Below are 19,978 nucleotides of genomic sequence, written 5' to 3'. Positions count from 1 at the left end.
CAGGTGAAAATCTCCGTGCAGGCGTCTCGCTGCCATGCAGATAGGATCCAACTTCAGATCACAAGCTGCAAGCCATACAAGACTTCGGAAACAGAACCGTCTCAGAGGACCCAGATGTCTAGAACAGACTTGGTAAGGGAAGTCACGAAGACGGCGGAGGAAACGCAACTTGCACAGAATCTGGCCAAAGCAAACCAGGCAAAGGAAGGATTTGACGAAGAGTATCGGCAGACCCAGTGTAGGAAGAGCTTGTATCATCTGCTAGAAGAAATCAAGGATCTGTCCCTTTTGGATGTATCTGCAGATCGTGGAGCATGAGGCCTCGTTTCACACGGCTTCTGTGCCAAAGCCTCTTTTCTCAGCTTGTGGGTTGTTTTTTTTAAGTTGTAAATTTATGATTACAATGTTGTTTATCTTTAAAAAAATGGAGAATCTATTTTTAAGATTGCATTTTTAAATCCATTTACAGCAATTATTGGTCATGGAAGATATGCTTTTGTCTTTTATAAATTAAATACAAATAGCTCTTAAGCACCTCAGGGAGTAAGTGATGATGTAGCAGATTAGTTCTTTAAAGTACTCCTGCTTGGTAATTTTTGACTGTGTAGAAACCTACATTGAGTGAGTTGCTTTAAATTATTTTAATGGGTAGTGTAGCAATTCTCAACTTCAGCAACTTTTAAGATCATGGATGCCAATTCCCAGAATTCCCTAGCCGGCATGCCTGCTCAGGAATTCTGGGAATCAAGTGTCTACACAACTTAAAAGTTGCTGGGGTTGAGAAACACTGAGCTACGGTTCAGTTATTTTATCGTTTTTAGTTGTTTTGACATGCAGATACTGATATACAGTATGTAAATGACAGGAAACAGTCAGATGTAGCTTTAAGAACAAGTTTAGTTCAGTCTTTTTTTTAAAAAAAAAAGTCGTTTATAGGCAGAGTTGCTTAGTGTTTGAAGTTTTTGAAGTCTAAGGAAGCAAAGCCAAGTCATTTTTGATGCTCAGATATGCTATTTTCTTATGCTGAAATTTGGGGTTTGCAAGGTCTCTTTGTAGGAATCCTAATTTCTCTATAAATGCACAAAAACACCTGGATTTGCACAATACAGTTGCAAATGGTTAACCCAATGTTCTGGATCTGCAGTGGACCATGTACTAACTTCATAGTTGTATTCTCTAAGCACACTCAAGTGCTGGTGGCTAGTTTGTACCTCAATCTCTTAGCTGCTATTTATAGTACCATGTACTTAAGGGTTGAACCCCCACGCTTATCGTTCACACGCCTGACTTTTCCCATGTAGCACAAGCACTCAAGTGAGTTCACACCAGCTTGGTGTGATAATACGTGAAGCAAGCTTTTATTTCTCAGCAAACATCCACAGATTGCCAGGCTTCAGATTTAATTCATATGAATTTGTGGAAGCAGTAAAAAATGTCTTCTCCTTCCCCAACTATGATCAAAGTTGGCAAGCATCACTGTGGAAGAACCAAAGATTTCATGACCTTGTCTGAACTCTGCACTTAGCAGCCAAGGGGAAAAATGGCTGGTGGGAAGTTTGACTGACAGTGTCTGTCAAACTTAGCCGGTTGCAGATGTGGGCGTCCGCATTGTACAGTTCTTCTTTGAAGTGGTTTGGAAAAATAAAAATGATTATTCATTGATCTGTTTTTGTACGATGGGTGGTCACACTGCCAAACCTGTCTAGACCTGGAAGCCAAATACAGGTGGGGTGGTTGTTTCTTACCTGATTGGAGACTTCCAGGGAATCTCTAGTTTGTAACTTATATAAGAACCAAAACATCCCGAAATTCTAGAGAGAGGTATTGATAAGCACCTTTTGAGCTGCCACCAAGAAAAAAACAGATGTGTTCACCAGGACTCGAGACTGACCCAAAGACACTGAGCTTGTTGATCAGAAAGGTCAGCAGTTCGGCGGTTCGAATCCCTCGTACAGGTCTCCTGCGTGACCAGGGGGTTGGACTAGATGACCTCCAAGGTCCCCTCCAACTCTGTTACTATTAAAAGGTCTATTTTCTTTCCCCATATCAGGTATGTAAAGGTAAAGGTTCCCCTCGCACATATGTGCTAGTCGCTCCCGACTCTAGGGGGAATCTCCGTTTCAAAGCCGAAGAGCCAGCGCTGTCCGAAGACATCTCAGTGGTCATGTGGCCGGCATGACTCAACGCCAAAGGCGCACAGAACGCTGTTACCTTCCCACCAAAGTGGTCTCTGTTTTTCTACTTGCATTTTTTTTTAACGTGCTTTCAAACTGCTAGGTTGGCAGAAGCTGGGACAAGTCACGGGAGCTCACCCCGTTACGCAGCACTAGGGATTTGAACCGCTGAACTGCCGACCTTTCAATCGACAAGCTCAGCATCTTAGCCACTGAGCCACCACATCCGTATGTCACTGCATCAGGTATGTAGGATATTTTAAATCCAATCTCTAGGTATAAGTTGGAGCCAGTTCGGGGCTGACATTAAGGTGTCAGGCTAAAAACTGGGAAACTGAGTTCTAGTCCCACTTTGGGCACAAAGCTAGCTGGGCAATCTTGAGCCAGTCACTTTTTCTCAGACCTAAGAAGGAGGCAATGGCAAACCACTTCTGGAAAACCTGAGTAACAAAACTGTAGGGGCTTGTCCAAGCAGTTTTTAAGAATTGGACATGATTGAACAGGAGAGAAAAAAGGCCTAAGTATTAGTTGTGACCAGCATGAAATGGAATTCTGCAACGAGTTTTGGTCACCATACTACAAAAAAGACGTTGAGACTTTGGAAAAAGTTCAGAGAAGAGCAATAAAAAGAGCCTTGGTAGTACAGGGGTTTAAGGCACCCTGTTATTAAGCTTATTAAGACCAGCTGCCTGCAATTACTGCAGGGTTCGAATCTCACCAGGCTCAAGGTTGACTCAGCCTTCCATCCTTTCTAAGGTAGGTGAAATGAGGACCCAGTTTGTGGGGGCAGTAAGCTGACTTTGTATAAATATACAAAAGGATGAAGGCTATTGCTGAGCACATTGTAAGCCGCCCTGAGTCTTCGGAGAAGGGCGGCATATAAATCAAATTAAAAAAAAAAAAAATTAAGATGATCAAAGGCCCAGAGACTAAAACGTATGAAGAACAGTTACAGGATTTGGGTCTGGATAGTCTAGTGAAAAGAAAAACTAGGATTGACAGGATAGCAGTCTTCCAATATTTGAAGTTCTGTCACAGAGAAGAAGGGGTCGACTTATTCTCCAAAGCACCAGAAGGCAGGAGAAGAAACAATGGTTGGAAACTAATCAAAGAGAGAAGCAACCTGGAATTAAGGAGAAATTTCCTGACAGTGAGGACAATTAACCAGTGGAACAGCTGGCCTTCAGAAATCGTGGACACTCCATCACTGAAGGTTTTTAAGAAGAGTCTAGACCAGGGGTGCCGAACTGGCCAGATTCAAGCACCCTGCAGGCCGGATCCAGCCCACAGGCCCCAAGTTTGACACCCTTGGTCTACAGAGTCACTTATCTGAAATAATATAGGTTCTCCTGCTTAAGCAGGAGGCTGGACTAGAAGACCTCCAAGGTCCCTTCCAGCTCTATTCTATTCTATTTTCCCATTCATCCCTTGCTTCTTTTAGTAAATAAAGATTTTAGTTCACTATTTCTGCATATCCTTCAGTCCATGCCTTTGGATTCAGAAGGTCTGCATAGCCAATTTCTAGAAGGCAAACAATGCATTTAACCAGCAATTACAGCATTAGTAAAAAAAAAAATTTCAGTTTGAAGCTTATATATTACTTCTGGTTTCCAAGATTTATTATTTTCATTTCTATTATAAAATATGGGCAATTACAAATATTTCACAATGGGAAAGTTATAAAAGATTTAAATTGTAGAAATATAGCATCATTTGACTTTTATGTATAGTTTTCATTAATGTTTCCTGTACAAATGTTGCTTTAAAGCTTAAAATGTTCTTCCGCTGAAATGAAAACACTTCTTTAAAATGTTGGCATAACAGAAAACACTGAAAATTATAGCAGCTGCCAAATTAACCAGCCCCGACATCTAAAGTTGCAGTAAAAACAAAACTACACTATTCCTATACCACACAACTAAAAAGTCACTTGGTCTGCACTACTTTGCGTGTCCTCGGTAGCTTGAAAAGGGACACCAGCTTTGTCTATGCAGACATCGTCCTTCTCCTGAGTTGTAATGGTGCTGCATTCTTCATTTATAGGCAACTCTAAAGGAAACAAAAAATTGGCTTTAAAATCACGATTTCTGCATCGGCTCTAACATAATTACCATGGCACAGTTTTCCAATTGCTTCATGAGTTTTATGAAGTGAAAAAAATCTCTTTAGTTGAAAATGGGAAATAATTATCACTAAGGGATCAACTTGTAGAAAATACTTGGTTTTTTTTTTAAAAAAAAAAAAATCTGAGTGCACGTACTGATTATTACAGATTTCCATGGAGGACTATAACCAAGTCCAGTAATGACCTATCGGGCTCGGCCAGAGTTCTCAAATCAGAATCTTGCACTGAGCCATTTCTTTGTTCCCAGCTTCATCCGTTGGGTGGCTAGAAGTCACAGGGCCCCGGAAGGACTCGGAAAGAAAGAAGTTTGGGGCCAAAACTACATGGGATTAAAGTCCAAGTAAAATTTCAAGATGACCCATTTGGTGTAGTGAAGGTGGTTCTGGATTAGAAACCAGGAGATCTAGCCCCACTTTAGGCAGAAAGCCATTTGGGTGACTTTAGGCCAGTCACTCTCACTTAGCCCTAGGAAGGTGACAATGGCAAACCACTTCCAAAAAGCTTTGCCAAGAAAACTGCGGGGGCTTCTCCATGCAGTCTCTGAAAATTGGACACAATTTAACAGAAGGGGGAAAAATTCACTATAGTTAATTACTTATGTACCATGTTTTCCCCAAAATAAGACCGGGTCTTTATATTAATTTTTGCTCAAAAAGACGCATAGCAGCTTATTTTCCGGTTAGGTCTTATTTTGGGGAAAATACAGTACTAAACGCCTCCGTCTGGTTGACGATCTTAACTGGGGCTTATTTTGGGGGTAGGGCTTATATTTCGAGCATCCTGAAAAATCATGCTAGGCCTTATTTTCCGTCTGGGTCTTATTTTCGAGGAAACAGGGTATGTATTTAGTCATTTTCCTCTACTGCCACATTGAAAATAATTCTTGGAGCTGTGCACCCAACAGCTGGGATGGCTGTATCGGGTGAACACTGGTTTACAGCCCAGGCAGTTTGGGGCAGCCCTCCTGCATTTTTGCCAGGGGTTGAGAAATACCGTTGTAAACTGATTATCTCAGGAAAAAAGGGTGCTGCCTTAATAAACCGCAGCAAAGTTGGCTCAGGAATTCTGGGAGTTGAAGTCCACAGGCCGTCAAGGGGCCACACCTGTCCATCCCTGATTTAAACGCACCCTACAATTGACCGACATGGATCTATGTCTCCCAACAATGCGGATTAAGAGGCCTGCATTTTTTTCACTACTGTCGTTACTCTCAAATGTCACCATTAAACAGAGATTCAGGTGCCCTTTTTCAAAAATCAAATTAACTGAGGAGTGTCAACTTTCAACCACAGCCTGAACTGGTGAATTCTAGCAACACAAATATGAAAACTCCCTCCAGCCATTGTCATCAAAGTTCTACTTATTTAAATTATTATTATTTAATAATAATAACATTAAAATTATTATTTACTCGTCGGCCTTCAGCAAAGCAGCTTTTGGGGGATGGAAAGAGGAACTGCTCTAGGTTTAAATGATTTAAAATTGTGGCTTTTGAGCAGGAACCTGAGAATTCTAGTATCCCCAAACGCCTCGGTCTTTCACGGTTGATACTTAGACCTCACCATCGCTCTGAGATTGACTGAGCTGGGTTTTGGCTTGTCTTCTCTCAAGGGCTCTCCGTCTGTTCATTTCTATTCTCTGCTGTTGCTCCTCGGTCAGGGCAGGGCTTAAAGATGGAGAATCAGATTCTTTTGGGGTATTCTGCGTTTCGGGAAGGAAAACTGGTTCCTCGGCGGCCGGGCTTAGTCTGTTGTTCTCATCTTCACCTGTTTTAGATGGAAGATGGATCACTATTAATCAGTAATCAGCAACGTCAGTGTCTCTCAACCTCAACAATGGCTGGCTGGGGAATTCTGGGAGTTGGCATTCACACAGCTTAAAGTTGTTGAGGTTGAGAGACACTGATCTAGGCTATCAGAGTTTCTTGCAAAATCAAATCCAGAAGCACACACAGATAAACTGATTCAGCAGGATTCATTAACTTCTCTTTATGTATATAATAATAGATGAAGTAGATTTTACAATACCAATAGTTGATTCTTCAACTTGGTAGAAGTTACAGGCAAAACACAAGGCAGGAGAGAACAGTTAGTTTCATTTCAGCAGAGCAGACAAGTTCACAGACTGCTTAGTTTCAGCTTCAATTCTCTGCACAGACTCAGAAGCTGCAGACTAAGACTAAAGACTAAAATCTAAAAAATTTAAAATTAACCCATTAAAACCCTTAAAAACCCCATGGCTCCAGTATGTCTCCAGTATGTCTCAGCTCCCAAACAGCCCTCATTGGCTGACTTAGTTGCTATGCCTATACATTGGCTGACTTGTTACCATGTCTCTGCCGGTTCATGAATAATCTGACACTGGCAACCTCTACAGTTAAAACTGGATCGCTTCAAAAAAGCACTCCAGGGATAAAAACACTCAAATCAATATGCCCTCTTTTCAGGAAATGTTCATTTAAAAAATTTATTATTTGATCTGCATGGTTGCCCATCTTCTTTAAGCAACTTTGGGGTGACCATACAGCTGTAAAAACAATGATTTATATAATTTTTGGGATTCGTACCAACACAACCGCTGACATATCATTTTTCTTTCCTTGCCACCCAATCCTTTCATAAATGCATGTATGGAGCCATCGCACAGAAATCTGATAACTAGACAGACACTGTCGGCAGGAACCATTGCATTAATGTATGTGGCTACCTGGGGGATGTATTGTATTGCTTACAAATACAACCGATATTTATCGCAGCCACACGTTTTGTACCTGAAATGTATTTTCTTTCTAAGCCGCTTCCCAAGTGGAATGGTATAAAATGAAGAGAATAAAATCACTCTTTTAACAGACTGAACAGTTTTCCCTGGCCTTCAATTGTTGGAAATTAGAAACTGAATTTCTTCCCAATTCCACTGTTTATCTCTTAACACATACCTCTCGAAGTCAAAGATAGTTCTGAGCCTCTTAACCCAATTTCAAAGAAGTTTAATCAAATTCATCATTGTCCTATATTTCTACCTATTACAGACCTGGGCATCTTACAACCTTGGTCCATATCCAGCTTTTCATGTCCCTGTCCAGCCCACGATGGTGGCATGGGAGATGGCAGTGGCCCTCCAGAAGTTTCAGTTTCTTATGTGGCCCCTTGAGAAAATTAATTGTCCACCCCTGACTTAGGGCTTTAAATGAAGAGAGTCAGACCAAAATCTACCTTTAGAGCATCTGCAAGGTTAAAATCACCTATTTTGCCCTTTACAACCCCCCAGAATTGTAAAAAGGGACCTTAATTTTTTCCTCTGTACATTTGGGGAGACTCCAGAGGCCACGAAAAATGCTAATAGACCACGTGCATCCTTAGGCCAACCTTGGGAGCAGCCCAGAGATGCAGAAGTCCAGAAAGACTGACTTCCATTGTAAAATCCGAATGTGCAACCACATTTAAGAGTTCGGCTTTCAAGACAAGGAGCTCTGTCTGAAGCACAATATGCAATCAAGCCTCCGGATACAAAATGAAACCCCACAAATGCAAGCAATTCTAGAACCGAATTATGCAGGTAGTCCTCGGCTTACAACAGTTCATTTAGTGACCATTCAGTGTTAAAATGGCACTGAAAAAAACAGATTTTATGACCATTTTTCACACGACTGTTGCAGCATCCCCACAGTCACATGATCAAAATTCAGATGCGTGGCAACTGACTCATATTTTTGACGGTCGCCGTGTCCCGGATCCCCTTTTGCGACCTTCCGACAAGCAAAGTCAATGGGGAAGCCAGATTCACTTAACAGTCGTGTTACTAATTTAAAAACGGCAGTGATTCGCATAACAAGTGAATCAAACAACAAGGCAAGAAATGTCATAAAATGGGGACAAAACTTAATTAAATGTTTTTTTTAAGCAACAGAAATTTTGGGCTCAATTGGGGTCGTAAGTTGAGGACTATCTGTACTCCTTATGAAGAAAGAACTAGATCATTCTTAATCAAAATATGGGATTCTTGGGAAAAGTGATTCCAACTTATATGGAAAGCATCTGGTTGGGGCAGGCTATCCTGGAACTGGGATTATTCTGCTCTTACTCAACGAAACATTTATTAACCAACATACACAGGCGTTTATTTTCTGGGCTTACTCAGTAGAAACTACAGGTAGTCCTCAATTTACAATCTTTTGCTTGTTCAAAGTTGCAACGGCACTGAAAAAAGTGACTTATGACCAATCCCTGTACTTACAACTGTTGCAGCATCCCCAATAGTCACGTGATCAAAATTTGGACACTTGGCAACTGGCTGTATTTATAGCAACTGCAGGGTCTCAAGAGTCACATGATGGGCCACTTGGGAGCATCCCAGATGGCTTCTGACAAGCAAAATCAACAGAAGCTGGATTCGCTTAATGGCCATGTGATTAACCACCATGGCAAAAAAAAGGTCGTAAAATCAGGCGCATCTCATTTGACACCTGAATTGCTTAGCAATAGAAATCCGTGATCATAAATTGAGGTCTACCTATCATCTTTTAATGACCTCATAATCCCTTGTGGGGTGGAGTCTGGGCAACTGAATGGAGCTGAGTGTTTACTGGCCGGATGCCCTTCCTGTCACCAATGCGGAGTCATATTCAGCAGATACATTCTTATTGTGCCCAGAAACAGAAATATCTGCCTCTACCTAGGATCGAACTCACAGCCTCCTGATTGTGAGGAGAGAACTCCACCTGAGGTCTTGCCTATGCTACGTGCTTAACAGTTATGAGTTATTCAGTATAAATTCTCGTTAATTTTAACTGAGGGTTATTAATTTCTAATAACTAAAGACTAAAAATCCTAGACCATTATTAATTATTATTTTATTTATTATTTTATTATTTATTATTTCTCGGGGGCATTTATGTTCGATCAATCCAAACAAAAATAATCGAGTGCAAATACTTTAAAGCCATACATGCCTTCATGACTTCTGAAGTCTTCGTTCGAAAGAGGGAGATCAAGTCGAATTTTCTTTAAGCACGTCTGGAGAGGCAAAGGTAAAACTATTTATCCCAGGTCAAGAGGCGTTATTTATTTATCGAATTTCTATACCGCCCTACTCCCGAAGGACTCAGGGCGGTGTACAGCCATGAAATAAAACACATAAATATACAAAATTTAAAATCGAATAAAAATGAATTAAATAAATTTGGCTGAATTAATACCCATAATTTAAAATACCCCTAATTTTAAAATACATTAAAAATTTAAAATTTACATTTAAAAGGGAGAAGATTTAGGCGAGGCCCGCTTGATGAAATAAAAGCGTCTTCAACTCGCGGCGGAAGGTGCGCAGATCCGGGATCCTCCGTTAAGCTTTCCCTTAAGTGTTTCATTCCGCCCCCCCCCCCCAACCAATCCTGTTAACACTCACCTGGACAGGTTTTTTATTTCCCAAGCTCTCTATTCTCTCCACAACATTTTCAAACTGAAATTGAGGGAAGAGGCGGTGGGCCCAATGTTCCATGTGCCTTATAAGCGTCTTCAGATCGGCTTCCTAAATAAAGGAGAATACATTTGACCGGCCCAGCAACAGGAGACTGCAGGGACCCTTCCCCTTTTTAGTCTTCCCAGGCTCTTCTCCAAGCATTAGGCTAGGATGGGATTCAGTCCGGAGGCTGTTGGTCTGAGCTGGCACCTGGTGGGAAGCATTGTTTTCCTTTTATTCTTGTTCTTACTGGCTATTTGAGGGCCCTAGGACCGTGATGGCGAACCTATAGCACGCGTGTCACAGGTGGCACTTGGAGCTGTTATCGGTGGGCACATGAGCATTGCCCTAGATCAGCTGCAGCACGCATGTGCATGCAGGCCAGCTGATTTTCGGGCCTTCTGACCCCACCAGAAGTCAGCAAACGGGCTGTTTCTGGCCTCCAGGAAGGGAGGGGGGGGCATCTTTGCCCTTCCCAGGCTCCAAGAAAGCCTCTGGAGCCTGGGGAGGGCGAGAAATGGGCTTACCATGCTCACCATGCCATTGTGCGCCAAAAGTGAGAGGAGTACAGGGGGGTCATGCGCGCATGTGCAGAGTGCATTGAATTATGGGTGTGGGCACTTGTGCATGCGACCCCTCCCCCGCACTCTCCCCCCCCCCCCGCTTTTGGCACGTGACGGCAAAAAGATTAGTCATCACTGCCCTAGGATCATTAGATGAGCTATATGAGACAGGTAGTCATATATGTTCTTTAAGTAAATAATGAGGCCTGTCCACTGCTAGGGTTTATTTTGTTGTTTAAATCAAAGGTTTTGATGGAATCTTCTTTATCTATCGCATAAAGCAGGGGTCCCCAACTCCCGGGCCGCAGCCCACTACTGGGCCGTGAGCGGTTCAGAACCGGGCCATAGAAGCGGCGGGTGAGCTCACACGCGTGCGCATCCCCACTTGCGCGATCAACAGGCGAGCACATTGCACAAACACTCCATTTGCACATGTAGAGTCAATGGGGAAGCCAGATTTACTTAACAACGGGGTTACTAACTTATCAACTGCAGTGATTCACTTAAGATCTGTGGCAAGAATGGTCGTAAAATGGGGCAAAACTCACTTAACATGTCTCAGCAACAGAAATTTTGGGCTCAATTGTGGTCATAAGTCAAGGACTATCTGTATTATGTCTGTCATTTCATTATTATCCAGAATACCTTTGTTTGAATAATTACTTTGCCTGCAGAGATGGAGCCTTGCAGAAGTATAACATCAAACAAAAATTACTAAATATTAATAAAATATAAGCATAACAACTTTAAATAAAGATAACCACACTGGCATGGGAGCTCCGAAAATATCAGTGATAAACTTCACATTTGAACATTACAACTTTTAGATATTGTAGACTATCTATGGCTGCAACAACTACAAAAATCCACAAAATCTTTCTCAGCCATTCCTTACCTCGTGACCTTTACCTTTGAATTTTACGTTGTCGAACAAATTGCACAAAGCTGGAAGTCCTCGCTCTGAAGTTAATCTGCAAACATTAGAAGGGTCTCCAGTTACTTGGAAAATATCATAAATAGGGACTCCATCATCCAAGATCTTGAAAGAGAAAGCCAACACTTGATGAGTCTTAGTCCTTGTCCAGCCAACAGGCTTCGTTGCTCTGCTTTGATCAATTGATATGGTACAATTGAACGACAGTGACAAGTATGACAACTCTTTAGGCTTATTTATTAGGACTACCAATCCTTGCTGTTCCGATTAATACGTTAGTGGTATCTGAAAACAGATGCTCTGAGCCAGAGGGACTTTTGAGTTATTTCAGCTGGGGAGTTCTGTCTGGAATGCTTTGAACTGTTTTCATTTTGGAGAATTTACTTTTCAAGCCATTTAACCACCTTCCCACAATCCCATTCTGGAGATCCAGCAAGGTTCATAAAGGAACAGTACATTTTGGAACACAGCATTCCCAAATCAATGTATTTTACACAAAAATGGAAAGAAGTCTTGGCTTTTTTTTTTTTTTTTACAAATTACAGGTAATCCTCAATTCATGATCACAATTGAGCCTAACGTTTCTGTTGCTAAACGAGATAGTTGTTAAGTGAGTTTTGCCCCATTTTATGACCTTTCTTGCCAAGGTTGTTAAGTGAATCTCTGCATTTGTTAAATTAATAAAAGGACTGTTAAGTGAATCTGGCTTCGCCATTGAATTTGCTTGTCAGAAAGTCACAAAAGCAGATCACCTGACCACGGGACACTGCAACCGTCATAAATATGAGTCAGTTGCCAAGCATCTGAATTTTGATCACGTGACCATGGGGAATGCTACAACGGTCACAAGTGAAAAAACTGGTCATAGGTCACTTTTTTCAGTGCCATTGTAACTTTGAACGGTCACTAAATGAATGGTTGTAAGTCAAGGACTACCTGTATACCGTATTTTTCGGACTACGAGACACTTTTTTGTCTCCCAAAAGGGGGTGAAAATGTCTGTGCGTTTTATAGAGCAAATATTGCTGAAGCCCCACCGGGCGTTTTTTGGGCTCCGCACGGCGTTTTTGGGGCTTTTTTTGCCCTTTTTAAGGCCTTTTTTCAGTCCGTTTTCAGGGCTTTTTCAGCCTGTTTTCGAGGCTTTTTTCAGCCCATTCTGAGGCTTCTTTTCAGAAAAAATGGGCCGAAAAAAGCCTCAAAAACAGGCTGAAAAAAGCCTCAAAAACAGGCCTAAAATGGGGTGCACGGAGGCCAAAAACTTTTTTCTGTTGTTTTCCTCTTCTAAATTTAGGTGCATCTTATAGTCTGAAACATACAGTAATCTAAAAGATAGAAACCAGATGTTATGCTCACAGGCACTTAAGAAAAATCCATGAAGCGAGTCAGGGCAATCCCATAGCTGAATGTCATGGGATGAACATGAGTGTCTCTAGTGGAAATTACAGGCAGCTGAGGGGCTTCCCGATACTCAGCGACGAAGAAGTTTCTCATAACTTTGGGAGGGCACCAAACAGGTCAACAGAGGAAAAAAACAACCCAGCATCTCTGTTCCAGAAGTTTGGCATCATGAAAACCATTTTCAAGATAGCAAAATTGAAGCTTGTGTAAAAAAATAATAATTATAGGATATGCACCATACAGAGAGTAAAAAATGACTACATACCTTTGAGCATCTAATTTAGGTATTGTTCTTTTAACGGCTCTTCTTGTGGTCGCAGAAGAATCCTTGCTTTGTGTCAACTGATTTCCCTCTGGATCTGGTGAGTAAAACAGAACTTAGTTCTAAAACTAGGAATACAAATTGCACCTATTGGATTTTTCATCATGAATTGTTCATATTAGGAAATACATCTAGTGAAAATATATGTACAAGCAAGAAGAGAATGCCAAAGCTAACATGCTAGTCAATATTAAAAGAACTGAGACAGAGGTAATAGGCAGGATCAATGTACTGCAAGTGGGCAGTACATTGCAATCTCCCCAGGCTCAAAATGTGCAAAGATGGTTCCTATAGCCACAACAGATAGAGTCATCTACTACTTGGGTAAATATTAAAATGAAGAAAGACCATTTTGCCAACAAACATAGCGCTTAGCAATAGATTTCTATTACCGCTTCACAGGGCTTTACAGTCCTCTCTAAGCAGTTTACAGAGTCAGCATCTTTCCCCCAACAATCCGGGTCCTCATAACCACTGTGCCACCATGGCTCTTATATGAATATGTCCTATCAAGTCCATATAAGAAAAGGCTCTGAAAGCTGGATCTTAAAAGCAGCTAAATGAAGAAAAATGTCTTTGCAATGTGGTGGGGGAAAAATCATGAGAACACCGTAGACCTCTCAAAAACCAAATAATTCTAGATGATGTACAATCAGACTGCTAAATGAAAGCAAAATGAAGGCAAAGTTTATGTCAGACCTGCCCCCGTCTGATTCCTTAGGGAAATAAAACTCTCGACTCCATTTGAAGTGAAAAGGCACTTTTACTAAGATTGCAGAGTCAAGAGGAATCTAAAATTCCCGAGCGCCAATGCATAGTCAATCCAGCACCACTGAGATGTTGTAAGAAACTCTGAGGAGTTTGGGCTGGTGAAATTCCATTTTCAGGGCAAATGGCCTTGAAGTTGCCAGCACACCAACCCAAACCAGATTCCAAATGGCCCTGTTCTTCCTCAACTGTCAATTTCCCTCTCCCAATTTCCCGCCATAAAGGTATACAGCAAATTGCTCATTTGTTCCCCTTCCCTTCCCTGATTGATGGCAGAACACCTGCAAGGTGCCAAGCCAGAGCTGGTGGTTCTGACAGTTTGAATATTTTGGACACATATTATATGTAACCAAAGGGTCATTGGGAAAGCCTGTGGGGAAAAAATCGAAGGCAAAAAAAGAAAACCAATAGAGGATGAAGGTGAGAGATAGCATCACTGATGAACAAGCAGAAGCTTACATAAATGCCAAGGAGTCATTGTCTGACAATCCTGGCAAAATTGTGTTCTTCAAGAGGAACCGAACAACAAAGCTATAAATGCCACTGATTCTATTGACTCCAGCATCACAGATAGCTTGTTTTAAAATTTTACTTCCCTTTAATCATGTTCGACTCTCAGAGACTGCCTGGACAAGTTGTTGCAGTTTTCTCATAAGTCATTTGCCATTGCCTCCTTCCTAGGGCTGAGAGAAAGTGACTGGCTCAAGGTCACTCAGATGGCTTAATGCCCAAGGCAGAACTAGAACTCATAATCTCTTGGTTTCTAGCCAGTAACCACCACACCATCTAAATTATGATATATCGCTATTTTATTGTTGGGCTTTTTATTTCTTTAGAAAATGCATATGGCCACCCACTCACTTTAAGAGACTCTAGATGACCCTTTTAAATTATTAATTATACCTATGACATTTGTAGCAAGGTAGAAAATATGTACACTAGTTCAGGAGGTTTTGCCACAGCTCTGCCATGTGCATCATGATGGCTACATATGTATACATGCATATAATTATATATAAAATGAAATCCTCCTAAAATAACTGGTATTAAGTGATGACCATTTATATGTATGTATATTTTGGAGATACTCCCAATGAATATTGTAAGGCTTATTCACAAATAAAGGCATTATATTTCAATTGTCAAGAGAATAATTACCTCCATTGAGTAAGGCATCTTCAGCTGCCCCCCCTGGAGAGTCTGGGGGTAGGAGGGGCTGAAAGGTCTCATCTTGTGTGTGTTCATAATCAGGAAGATCAAATAAATTGTTTTCAACAGGATCTATCATGTTGCCTCAAGGATGCTTAAAACCTGCAAATGTCAATAAGAGGAGGAGGAGGAAAGATAAAGAGCAAAATAATTCTCAAATCTTTGCAGAACATCTCAAAATTCAGCGATAGAGAAGATTACTACACAATAATCTTGTCTGCAATATTATTGCAGACAAGATTATAATCAAATTCTGCACAGATTATTATTAAAGTGCAAATTCTGCACTTTCATTTGGAAGCATGGTGTTACAAAAGAAAGATTGCCTTCGCAAATTGCACTAAAGCTGAGTTTGTTTAACCCAGTTTACTGATTAATAAATTCATAATAACATTCATGGTCAAAGAAAGGCTTAAAAATGATCTGGCAATTCCGAGTTTTCCTGGTGGCCTTATAGGAACAGTTTCTCCTTTCCCAAAGGGGGGGAAGTAGAATCATAGAGCTATAGGGTTGGAAATGACCTTGGAGGTCATTTAGTCCAACCCCATCCTGACCTATACCATTTTAGACAAATGGCTGTCCAGTCTCTTCTTAAAAGCCTCCAGTGTTGAAGCACCCACACTTTCTGGAGGAAAGCCATTGCACTGGTTGATTGTTCCAAGTATCCGGAAAGTATTATGTATCATGGGAGAAATGGTACAAATGGATTGAAAACAGAAAAATAAAATAGATTGAGATATAATAGAATTTGATGAAATAAAGTGCATAGAGTATAAGAACTGAGTAGCGATATGTCATGTAAAAGATCACAGTTCTGCACAAAAATTTTATTCTTTTTTGCATTTTTGTACTTACGTTTTTGTTTTTTGTTTGTTTAAAAATTAATAAAATATGTTTTTAAAAAAAGAAGAAGGCAGGAGACTTCTACGAGTTCGAGCCTGGCGTTAGGCATGAAAGCTGGGGGATTTTGGGCCCGGAATGGGACCACTTGCCACGGCCAACTCACTGCAGGAAAATTTCAATTCAATTCAATTCCATAACCTTTATGGCCAATTCAATTCAACCCTTCAGCCATTCTATTTAATTATTTTTACTTAAATTATTATATTTATGTATTTAAAATCTAGCTTATGATTGATTAAATGAAATACCTTGTATTTTGCTCTGGGAAGTCTGGGGGGGAGGGGGGGATGAGGGGGGGAAAGGGTGGGGGGAACATGGGGGGGAAGAAAATTCTTGGTTTTTTTTGGTAAAACTTTTCAATTAAAAAAAAAATAAAAAAAAATATTTTTTTTGCCATTGGCATTTCACCCTGTTATCTCCTTTGGGCACCCTTTCTTTTGCACGGTTTTTATTCCACCCTTACTTTGACATGAGTGCGACTCTTCATCCTGTGGCGAAATTATTTCATTTTATTTATTTATTTTTTATTTATGTAATTTATATGCCACCTTTCTCCCGAAGGACTCAGGGCGGCTTACAAAGGAAACATTCAACAATTCGAAAATTACATAAAAAAATTAAAACCCAATTAAAATTATTTAAAATTATTTCAATGTAAAAATCCCCCAACGGGAATTATCCCAGACCCCCTTCGGGCGGGGCCTTCCCTCTCAGGCCCAGCCCACCTCGCAGGGTTGTCGCCTGAGGGAAAGCTGGGAGACACGAGTACCGTGTCAGCCCTGGGTGAGCTATAAATATTCCAAACAAATAATTAAATATAATGTTGGCTACTAATGATATAATTATCAGCTGCAAAAGTAATGTTTCAATAACTTATTTGCCTAAAGTATTTCCCCCTGAAAAAGTAGCTTGTGTTTTTCTAATTCTAGAGATACTTCTATAACCGTATGGCCAAATAGTGAAAATTTCATCAAAATGTTATTAGAAAAAAATATGAAAACATTTTCTCCCATTGAATTGATTCAGACTTGAAAAAAAAAAATTTGGAGCATAGTATTAATAATTTAATTATTAGGCAAGATAAATGCAAACTATAGAAGAATATTATACTGTATTTTCCCCCCTCTTATTTCTAAAAAATACACTAAGGGATTAAGAGGATACTCTACAATGTGATTTATCAATTTTTAGGCCAACTAAGACAATACAATTTATTTTTACCATTTCTTGGTCAGCCCTCGAGTTGGATCTCCTGGTGGCCTCCCATCCATTTACTGACCGGGACAACCGGCGCTTCCCTTCCCCAAACGGGCCACTTGCGCCAGAGAGAGAGAGAAGCCTCCCAACTCCCGGGCTGCCCATCCACCCTCCCGTACCCAAAATATCCCGCTGCGGCTGCCTCCCGAAAGGCTCTGCCGGCCATCTCGCTCCTTCCTTACCAAGAGAGCCGTCCTCTCAGCCGCCGCCGCCAATTTTGCCGGCTGCACCGGAAACAGTTTGATCCCGCCTTCTGAGCTGGGCTTCCGCTTCCGGAGCGGAGCAAAAAAAAAAAAAAGCGCGGGAATCACAGGCGGACGTCTCGCGTCCTCTCGCGAGAGGAACCGTGCACCGTTAAATTTAAAAAAAAATGTGGATTCTGGGAGTTGAAGTCCACAATTGGTTTCAAAGGGCCCAGCCTCCGTACTCAAACTAAACAAGCTTCTTTCTCTAGGTTTTTGCCATCCCACTAGGCGGAACGACGGCCTTCAAAACAGGGGTCCCCAAACTTGGCAGCTTTAAGACGTGTGGACTTCAACTCCCAGAATTCTCCAGCCAGCTTTGCTGGTTGGAGAATTCTGGGAGTTGAAGTCCACACGTCTTAAAGCTGCCAAGTTTGAAGGCCTCTTTTTCTAAAAGGTGTTTGAGCAAGGAGAAAACATGACCTCTCTACATCTATGGAGATTCTCCCGGTCATGGTTGTTCCAAAGATGCTTTTTCTTTTTCTTTTTTTTCCCCAAGAGGCAACTGGACTTTCTTGGGGGTTTTTTCTTTGAAGACGTTTCGCTTCTCATCCAAGAAGCTTCTATTCTTCCCCCCACCCCCACCCCCACCCCCTCCAGTCAGAGCTGAAGAAGCTTCTTGGGTGAGAAGCGAAATGTCTTCAAAGAAAAACCAGAAAGTCCAGTTGCCTCTTGGGGGAAAAAAAAAAAGAAAAAGCATGTTTGGAACAGCTGTCTGCAAGGAGTATCAATCCTTCCTTCATCCACCCTGCAGTCAGAGCTGAAGAAGCTTCTTGGATGAGAAGCGAAACGTCTTCAAAAGAAAAAAAAGAAAGTCCAGTTGCCTCCTGAAAAAAGCACCTTTGGGACAACTGTGACTGGGATGACTGAGGATCTCTACAGACTTCTATCTATACAATTTGGGATGAACACCCTTGGAATGATGTGGGAGTAGGAATGGATTTCCAGAGGGAAAATAATTGCAGACTACAGGAATTAGGAGCACCACTCAGGTGACCCTGATGACACAGACAAACCTCCAAGTGCTTCACCGACCCACAGAAAGGATGCAAATGGCCAGCTGTCTGCAAGGAATACAAATCCTTCCATTCCCCACCCTCCAGTCACAGCTGAAGAAGCTTCTTGGATGAGAACCGAAACGTCTTCAAAGAAAGAAACAGAAAGTCCAGTTGCCTCTTGGGGGGGGGGGGAAGCACCCTTGGGACAATCTCCATAGACGTAGAGAGGTCATGTTCTCTCCTGCTCAAACACCTTTAGAAAAAAAGGTCTTCAAACTTGGCAGCTTTAAGATGTGTGGACTTCAACTCCCAGAGTTCCTCAGCCAGCAAAGCTGGCTGGAGAATTCTGGGAGTTGAAGTCCACACGTCTTAAAGCTGCCAAGTTTGGGGACCCCTGTTTTAGAAGGCCGTCGTTCTGCAAAGTGGGATGGCAAAAACCCAGAGAAAGAGGCTTGTTTAGTTTGAGTACGGAGGCTGGGCCCTTTGGTCAAAATTAGTTGCAACTTGAAAAGGAGACCACGAGGAAATGCCCAGGTTATGGGTGAAGAAGTGGGAAAAGCAACCGCTGTGAAGACTGGTCAGGAAGCAAGCCAGGCTTTTCCTCATCCTTTACTGTGGTCAAGGCAAACCCCGGATGCTGCAACCCAGGAAAAGCAATGCTGTCCTACATTGCAGGGCCGTCCTTCATGGAGATCCCCTCGGTCTTCTGCAATCCAGGGGTGAAATCCAGCAGGTTCTGACAGGTTCTGGAGAACCGGTAGCGGAAATGTTGAGTTGTTTGGAGGACTGGGAAATATCACCCCTGGCTGGCCCCAGAGTGGGGTGGGAATGGAGATTTTGCAATATCCTTCCCCCAGAAGTGGGGAGGGAATGGGGATTTTGCAGTATCCTTCCCCTGGAGTGGGGTGGGAAGGGAGATTTTGCAATATCCTTCCCCCAGAAGTGGGGAGGGAATGGGGATTTTGCAGTATCCTTCCCCTGGAGTGGGGTGGGAAGGGAGATTTTGCAATATCCTTCCCCCAGAAGTGGGGAGGGAATGGGGATTTTGCAGTATCCTTCCCCTGGAGTGGGGTGGGAAGGGAGATTTTGCAATATCCTTCCTTCAGAAGTGGGGAGGGAATGGGGATTTTGCAGTATCCTTCCCCTAGAGTGGGGTGGGGAGATTTTGCAATATACTTCCCCAGGAGTGGGGAGGGAATGGGGATTTTGCAATATCCTTCCCCCAGGAGTGGGGAGGGAATGGGGATTTTGCAATATCCTTCCCCCAGGAGTGGGGAGGGAATGGGGATTTTGCAGTATCCTTCCCCTGCCACACCCACCAAGCTAAACCACACCCACCAACCTACGCCTACAGAACCGGTAGTAAAAAATTTTGGATTTCACCACTGGTGCAATCCCACCCTCAGATACAAATTCTGCCCACCATTCCAGGTAGCTCGAGTGAAGGAAGCCCAAGCCAGCCCAGCTAAGAGGCGCCCTCACGTGACCCGAAAGAAGTTTTGAATGAGGAAGAAGTCACCTCTACTGAAACTATCTCCTATCTCTGCCACGCTCCTCTGCGCATGCATGCTCACTTCCCGCCCTCCCGCCCGCATATTTCTGGGCCTCTCTGCTGTTGCCATGCGCTG

General features: G+C 42.1%; 2 protein-coding genes and 1 non-coding gene across 5 annotated transcripts in view; 1 reads left to right on the top strand and 2 right to left on the bottom strand.

Annotated features, from left to right (window-relative positions):
- DIS3L (DIS3 like exosome 3'-5' exoribonuclease) overlaps positions 1-534 on the top strand; it is a 38,564-nt gene extending 38,030 nt beyond the window's left edge. The window contains exon 17 of the mRNA XM_034435454.2: positions 4-534. Within this exon, the coding sequence (XP_034291345.2) occupies positions 4-318 (315 nt within the window). The 3' untranslated portion in view covers positions 319-534. The remainder of the gene's footprint in view (positions 1-3) is intronic.
- A 3,216-nt stretch (positions 535-3,750) lies between these two features.
- On the bottom strand, positions 3,751-17,381 carry TIPIN (TIMELESS interacting protein). Of its 3 annotated transcripts, none has more exons than XM_034435455.3 (8): positions 17,293-17,381; positions 14,900-15,052; positions 12,917-13,010; positions 11,215-11,290; positions 9,703-9,825; positions 9,248-9,311; positions 5,862-6,065; positions 3,751-4,223 (listed from the first exon to the last, which is right to left on the bottom strand). In XM_034435455.3, exons 2-8 carry the CDS (start codon positions 15,027-15,029, stop codon positions 4,093-4,095), a joined length of 822 nt encoding a protein of 273 aa, XP_034291346.2. In that variant the 5' UTR covers positions 15,030-15,052; positions 17,293-17,381; the 3' UTR covers positions 3,751-4,092. The 3 variants fall into 3 exon arrangements, with proteins under 3 accessions (XP_034291346.2, XP_087733880.1, XP_034291347.2); XM_087877754.1 differs by having other exon boundaries at positions 17,230-17,338; XM_034435456.3 differs by having other exon boundaries at positions 17,075-17,302.
- Positions 6,924-7,058, bottom strand: LOC117676256 (small Cajal body-specific RNA 14). Its single transcript, XR_004594381.2, has one exon.
- Positions 17,382-19,978: the final 2,597 nt, after the last annotated feature.

The sequence above is a fragment of the Pantherophis guttatus genome, chromosome 13, assembly GCF_059756535.1.
Source record: "Pantherophis guttatus breed Tessera chromosome 13, ASM5975653v1, whole genome shotgun sequence".
Taxonomy (NCBI): Eukaryota; Metazoa; Chordata; class Lepidosauria; order Squamata; family Colubridae; genus Pantherophis; species Pantherophis guttatus.
Note: the sequence above shows the minus strand (reverse complement) of the source record. Positions and strands in the feature narration are given on the sequence as shown.